At 52.7% G+C, this 7,314-nt stretch overlaps 1 protein-coding gene across 1 annotated transcript in view; it reads right to left on the reverse strand.

Annotated features, from left to right (window-relative positions):
* Positions 1 to 1,778: 1,778 nt before the first annotated feature.
* The window catches only part of LOC107307076 (neuroblast differentiation-associated protein AHNAK-like), a 20,888-nt gene continuing 15,352 nt past the window's right edge, over positions 1,779 to 7,314 (reverse strand). The window contains 4 exon segments of the mRNA XM_032441670.1: positions 1,779 to 6,086; positions 6,089 to 6,184; positions 6,186 to 6,242; positions 6,244 to 7,308. Of these exon segments, the coding sequence (XP_032297561.1) occupies positions 1,887 to 6,086; positions 6,089 to 6,184; positions 6,186 to 6,242; positions 6,244 to 7,308 (5,418 nt within the window). The 3' untranslated portion in view covers positions 1,779 to 1,886.

Genomic DNA, 7,314 nt, shown 5'->3' on the forward strand with positions numbered 1-7,314 from the left:
ACCCCAAAACAGCCCCAGATAACTGCAAAATGGCCCCAAAAACCCCAAAATTGCCCCAAAAAAACCCCAAATGGCCCCCAAAAAACCCCCAAATGGCCCCAAAAAGCCCCAAAAGACATCCAAACGGCCCCCAAAAACCCCAAAATGGCCCCAAAAAACCCCAAAATGGCCCCAAAAAACCCCAAAACGACCCCAGAAGCCCCAAAACGGCCCCAAAAAGCCCAAAAAAACCCCAAAATGGTCCCAAAAGCCCCAAATAGCCCCAAAATGCCCCAAAATGTCCCCCAAAACCCCAAATAGCCTCAAATCGAGACCTTTGAGACCCCAAGTCCAGGCTTTGGGCCCCAAAATGGGCATTTGGCCCTAAAAAATGGGGCTTTGAGACCACAAATGGGGCAGTTTGACCCCAAAATGGTGCTTTAACACCTCAATATGGGGCTATTTTACCCAAAATGTGGCTTGAAGACCCTAAAATGGGGCAGTTTGACCCCAAAATGAAAACTTGGCCCTATAAAATGGGACTTTAAGACCCCAAAATGGGGCAGTTTGACCCCAAATTGGGGCTTTGAGACCCCAAATGGGGCTTTAAGACCCTAAAATGGGTCAGTTTGAGCCCAAAATGGGGTTTTAAGACCCCAAAATGGGTCAGTTTGAGCCCAAAATGGGGTTTTAAGACCCTAAAATGGGTCAGTTTGAGCCTAAAATGGGGTTTTAAGACCCCAAAATGCGTCAGTTTGAGCCCAAAATGGGGTTTTAAGACCCCAAAATGGGTCAATTTAACCCCAAAACGGGGCTCTTGGCCACCCCAGGTGTTGAAATGAGGAGGAGCCGATTAATGAGCGGTTAATAAACGGTTTTAATGAGCATTTTACACGAGCATTTCTTACATTCTCCGTTAATTTCCCATTAAAGTGCTGAAAGGCGCCGAGAGGGAGGAGGGGAAGGGGGGGGGGAGGTGGATTTTAAGTGAAAATCCATGAATTTGCTCATTTTTTGCTCATTTTTTGACCTTTTTTTTTTGTCTTCCATCCCAATGGGGATGGGATAAATCCATATAAAAATACCCCAAATCTGAAGGAAATGGCCCCAAATTGAGCTCCCAGCACAATGAGTTCCCAACCCCCCCCCCTATAAAAGAGATGGAAAAGGAGGATTTGACCCTAAAATGAGCTGAAAAAGGAGGATCTGACCTTAAAAAATGGATGGAAAAGGAGGATTTGACCCCAAAAAATGGATGGAAAAGGAGGATTTGACCCTAAAATGAGCTGGAAAAGGAGGATCTGACCCCAAAAATGGATGAAAAGGGAGGATTTAACCCCAAAATGGGGGAAAATGAGGAAATCTGGGCCTAATTTGGGGGGAAATGGGCCGAATTTGGGGGATTCTGGGGAAATTTGGGCCAAAATGCAGCGAAAAGGGGCAACGTGGAACCAGAATTTGGATGTAAATGGGGAGATGGATGGAACCAAAGGAGCCAAAGAAGGAGCCAAAGATGGGGGGGGGTGGGGGGGAGTAAGAAAACCCACTAAAAATGGTTACAAAAATCGCCCCCCCGACCCCAAAACCCTCAAAATCCCATCATGGAAATAAGGCACAACCAGGCAGAAGTGGGAAAAGAGGGTAAAAAGGGGATAAAAAAGGGTTAAAACGGGGTAAAAAGGGGATAAAGGGGGTAAAAAGGGGCGTAAAAAGGAGCTGAAAGGGGGTAAGAAGGGGGTAAAGGGATAAAAGTGGTAAAAAGGGGGTAAAAGGGGGTTAAAAGGGGCTAAAAGGGGGTAAAAAAAGGGTAAAAGGGGGTCAAAAAGGGGGTCAAAAAGGGGGTCAAAAAGGGGGTAAAAAGGGGTAAAAAGGGGATAAAAAGGGGGTAAAAAGGGGGTAAAAGGACCCTACGTGCAGCCCCCCTCCTCCTCACGCCTCTTGGCCGCCGTCAGCTCCAGGGATGGAAGGCGAAGAGCCCCACGGGCCGATGGGGGCTGATGCTGCTGCTGTGGGGCAGGATGGGGCTGATGTGGGGCGGGATGGGGCTGCTGATGATGTGGGTCCTGTGGTGTCTCTTCTCCCCCCACCGTCACCTCGTAGCAGCCTTTGGATCGGGACCCGACGCCTCCGAACGTCCCGAATTTGGGTTTCCCTTCGGTCGCGTCCGATGGAGGCGGTTCCGAACTGAAGGATGAAGAACGGAGCCGGGATTTCCGACCTCCTTTAAAGATGGAGAACATCCCTTTGGGGGAATGAGACTCATCCGGGTCGCCTTCGGAACCCAAACTGCCCTTAGAACTCTTCAGGTCCCCCTTAGAACCCAATGGGGATGAAGGAGGTTCGGGTGAACCCGGAGCCGTCCCTCCTTTCCCTTTCCCTTTGGAGAAGGTGAATTTGGGCATCATCTTCCTTTTGCTTTTCTTCCCTTTGGACTCATCTATTTCTATGGGTTCTATTGGACCCGGTTCTGACCCGGGGAACTCCACATCCACCCCCACCTCCCTCCCTTTAACTTCTGCCTCCGAGAAGTGGAACTTGGGCACTCGAAGCTTTGGGAAGCTCACCTTGATGGAGCCCGATTCCCCTCCGCCATCTTTGAGACCCCCACCTTTGGGTGCTGCAGACCCCATGGGTGCCACTGACCCCATAGAGCTGCCCCCTTTATGGGCCCCATGGATATCCAACATGGCCGAGTTCCCCCCTCCGCCGTCAGCCCCGTTAAGGCTGGGAGCTGATAGGCCGAATTGGGGCAGCTGGAGGGATGGAAGCCGGATGGTTCCGCCCAATCCCTCGGCACCGACACCGGCCGCGTCCAATGGCAGCACCGGGGACCTGGAGGAGTCGCCATTGAGATCTGGGGCTGAAATGGCCGCCGAAGGACGAAGCCGGAGCTCGGGGCAGCCCAAAGATGGGACCGAACCTCCCTTCAGCTCCATGTTGCCCTCCATCTTTGGTCCTTCCAGCTTCACGTCCAATCCAGGCCCTTCCAGCCCCACATCCAGCCCCACATCGGGGCCTCTTGGTCCTTTCAGCTCCATCTCGACGCCACCGGGACCCTTCAGCTCCCCTTCCACCTTCACCCCTACAGCCGCCCCTTTGGCCTTCTTTGCTCCCACATCCATCTCTCCCAGCCCCACATCGAGGCCAGGACCCTTCACCTCTACCCCCTTCCCTTCCCCTTCCACCTTGGGCAGCCCCACAGAGGCCTCCCCCCCCCTCCAACGATGAGACTTCAGGTCAAACTCCACGTCGGGGAAGGAGATCTTCCCAAACATGGCCTTCTTCCCTTTGGGAGACCTGAGGGCCGCATCGGGGCTGGCCACATTGAGCTCCATCTCAGGTGATTTCAGCCCCACATCCACCTCGGCAGCCCCGGCCGCACTCACATCGAAGGCTCCTTTCTTCCCTTTCATTTTGGGGCCGCTAACGTGGATTTTGGGCATCTTGAATTTGCTCTTTTTGCCTTTGGCCGCCACACTCAATTCGGGTAAGTCAGCACTTAATTCCACCTCTGGGGTTTCCACCTCTGGAACCTTCATTTCTCCTTTTGGACTCTTCATCCCAAACCCAAATTTGGGTTTCTTCAATTTCGGACCTTTCACGTTTAATTCTGGCCCTTCCACGTTCAAATCTGGACCTTCAACCTCCAATTCAGGGCTTTTCACCCCAAATTCGGGTCCTTTCAGGGCCACATCGGGTCCTTTCAGGTTCCCCTCCAACTTGGGGGCCGTGAGGTCGAATCCCCCCTTTGCTCTGCCCAGACTCAGGTCGATGTCGGGCATGGAGATCTTGGGCACGTTCACCTCGGGCCCTTTCACTTTAGGACCTTTCAGTTTCCCTTCCCCTCCTTCAATGCTCAATTCGGGTCCCGAAACCTCCACTTCCCCCTTGGGCAGCTCCACGTCCAACCCGGGACCGTCTCCTTTCAGCCCAAATTTCGGCAGCTTCATTTTGGGGAGCTTCAGTTTCCCTTCTGGACCATCAAAATCCACTCCTGGACCCTTCAGATCCACATTGGGGCCCTTGAGATCGAGGTTGGGACCCTTCAGATCCACGTTGGGACCCTTCAGATCCACATTGGGGCCCTTGAGATCCAGGTTGGGACCCTTCAGATCCACATTCGGACCCTTCAGGTCCAAACTGGGGCCCTTCAGCCCCCCCTCCACCTTTGGGCCCTTCAGGTTGAGGTCAATGTCGGGGACGGAGACATGGGGCATCTTGAGGTGCATTTCGGGGCCCTTCACGTCGGGTGCGTGAAGATCCAATTTGGGGCCTTTGAGCTCAATGTCCGGGCATTGCAGATCACCTTCCAACTTGGGCAGGGTCACATCCACGTCCCCCTTCACTTTGGGGCCCTTCAGATTCAGGTCAACGTCAGGCATGGAGATTTTGGGGCCCTTTAAGTGCATTTCGGGCATCTTGAACTTGGGGCCTTTCAGTTTCCCTTCAGGACCTTCCAACTCAACGTCAGGAAGGTCCACATCAACTTTGGGTCCTTTAATATCCACCTCGGGGCCTTTGATGTCCCCTTCCATCTTTGGCAGGTTCACATCCACGTCTCCCTTCACTTTGGGGCCCTTCAGGCTCAGATCAAAGTCAGGCATGGAGATCTTTGGTGTCTTGAAGTGCATCTCGGGCATCTTAAATTTGGGGCCTTTCACTTTCCCTTCTGGCCCCTCAATGTCCACGTCTGGAAGGTCCACGTCCACTTTGGGTCCTTTAATATCCACCTCGGGGCCCTTCAGGTCCCCCTCAATCTTTGGCACGCTCACATCCACGTCTCCCTTCACTTTGGGGCCCTTCAGGCTCAGATCGAAGTCAGGCATGGAGATCTTTGGGGCCTTGATGTGCATCTCTGGCATCTTGAATCTGGGGCCCTTCACTTTCCCTTCTGGACCCTCAATATCCACATCAGGAAGGTCTACATCCAATTTAGGGCCCTTGATGTCCACATTGGGGCCTTTTATATCCCCTTCCACTTTGGGAATGGACACATCCACGTCCCCCTTCACTTTGGGGCCCTTTAGATTCAGGTCGATGTCAGGCATGGAGATTTTGGGGCCCTTTAAGTGCATTTCAGGCATGGAGAATTTGGGTCCCTTCATCTTCCCATCCACGCTGAGCTCAGGACCCTCCAGTTCAACACTGGGAACAGAAACGGCCACGTCTCCCTTTGGGATATTCACATCCACATCCACCCCGTCCCCTTTGAAACCCGGCATGGAGAATTTGGGCATCTTGAACTTGGGCAGCTTGAATTTGCCCTCTGGGCCCTGAATGTCCACATCAGGAGCATCAATGTCCACTTTGGGGCCTTTAATGTCCAACTCGGGGCCCTTCAGCTCGCCCTCAATCTTTGGTACAGACACATCCATGTCTCCCTTCACTTTGGGGCCCTTCAGGTTGAAGTCAACGTCAGGCATTGAGATCTTTGGGGCTTTGAAGTGCATCTCCGGCATCTTGAATTTGGGGCCTTTCACTTTCCCTTCTGGTCCCTCAATGTCCACATCTGGAAGGTCCACATCCAATTTGGGTCCTTTAATGTCCACGTCGGGGCCTTTTATATCCCCTTCCATCTTTGGCACGCTCACATCCACGTCTCCCTTCACTTTGGGGCCCTTTAAGCTCAGATCAAAGTCAGGCATGGAGATCTTTGGGGCCTTGATGTGCATTTCAGGCATCTTAAACTTGGGCCCCTTCACTTTGCCCTCGGGACCCTCCAGCTTCACGTCAGGAAGGTCCACATCAACTTTGGGTCCCTTTATATCAATGTCGGGGCCCTTCAGCTCACCTTCCATCTTTGGCACGGACACGTCGACATCTCCCTTCACTTTGGGGCCCTTTAGATTGAAATCAACATCAGACATGGAGAATTTGGGGCCCTTTAAGTGCATTTCGGGCATCTTGAACTTGGGGCCTTTCAGTTTCCCTTCAGGCCCCTCCAAGTCAACATCTGGAAGGTTCACGTCAACTTTGGGGCCTTTAATGTCCACCTCAGGGCCTTTGATGTCTCCTTCCACTTTGGGGATGGACACATCCACGTCTCCCTTCACTTTGGGTCCTTTCAGGTTCAGGTCGATGTCAGGCATGGAGATCTTTGGTGTCCTTGAAGTAGCATCTCGGGCAGTCTTGAACTTGGGGCCTTCACTTTCCCTTCGGGTCCTTCCAGCTTTCCAAATCAGGAAGGTCGCACGTCCACTTTGGGTTCCCTTGATAATCAATTGGTCGGGGCCTTTTATATCCCCTTCCATCTTTGGCAGGCTTCACATCCACGTCTCCCTTCACTTTGGGGCCCTTCAGGCTCAGATCAAAGTCAGGCATGGAGATCTTTGGTGTCTTGAAGTGCATCTCTGGCATCTTAAACTTGGGCCCCTTCACTTTGCCTTCAGGTCCCTCCACGCTCAGCCCTGGAGACTCCACGTCCATCTCGGGTCCCTTCAGCTCCACATTCCCTCCCTTCACTCCACCTTCCACGCTCGGCACACTCACATCCATGTCTCCCTTCACTTTGGGGCCCTTTAAACTCAGATCAAAGTCAGGCATCGAGATCTTTGGGGCCTTGAAGTGCATCTCAGGCATCTTAAATTTGGGGCCTTTCACTTTCCCTTCAGGTCCTTCCAGCTCCACATCAGGAAGGTCCACATCCAATTTAGGTCCTTTAATGTCCAACTCGGGGCCCTTCAGGTCCCCCTCAACCTTTGGTACAGAAACATCCACGTCTCCCTTCACTTTGGGGCCCTTCAGGTTGAAATCAACATCAGGCATGGAGATTTTGGGGCCCTTTAAGTGCATTTCGGGCATCTTGAACTTGGGGCCTTTCAGTTTCCCCTCAGGACCTTCCAACTCGACATCAGGAAGGTCCACGTCCACTTTGGGGCCCTTGATATCAATGTCGGGGCCCTTCAGGTCTCCTTCTAGTTTGGGCATAGACACATCCACGTCTCCCTTCACTTTGGGTCCTTTCAGGCTCAGATCAAAGTCAGGCATGGAGATTTTTGGGGCCTTGAAGTGCATCTCAGGCATCTTAAACTTGGGGCCTTTCACTTTGCCCTCAGGACCCTCAATATCCACATCTGGAAGATCCACATCAACTTTGGGTCCTTTGATGTCCACGTCGGGGCCTTTTATATCCCCTTCCACTTTGGGAATGGACACATCCACGTCCCCCTTCACTTTGGGGCCCTTCAGGTTCAGGTCGATGTCAGGCATGGAGATTTTGGGGACGTTGAAGTGCATCTCCGGCATCTTGAACTTGGGCCCCTTCACTTTGCCCTCTGGCAGCTCAATATCTACATCAGGTCCTTCTATCCCCACTTTGGGCCCCGAAAGCTCCAC

Source organism: Coturnix japonica, unplaced genomic scaffold, assembly GCF_001577835.2.
Source record: "Coturnix japonica isolate 7356 unplaced genomic scaffold, Coturnix japonica 2.1 chrUnrandom477, whole genome shotgun sequence".
Lineage (NCBI taxonomy): Eukaryota > Metazoa > Chordata > Aves > Galliformes > Phasianidae > Coturnix > Coturnix japonica.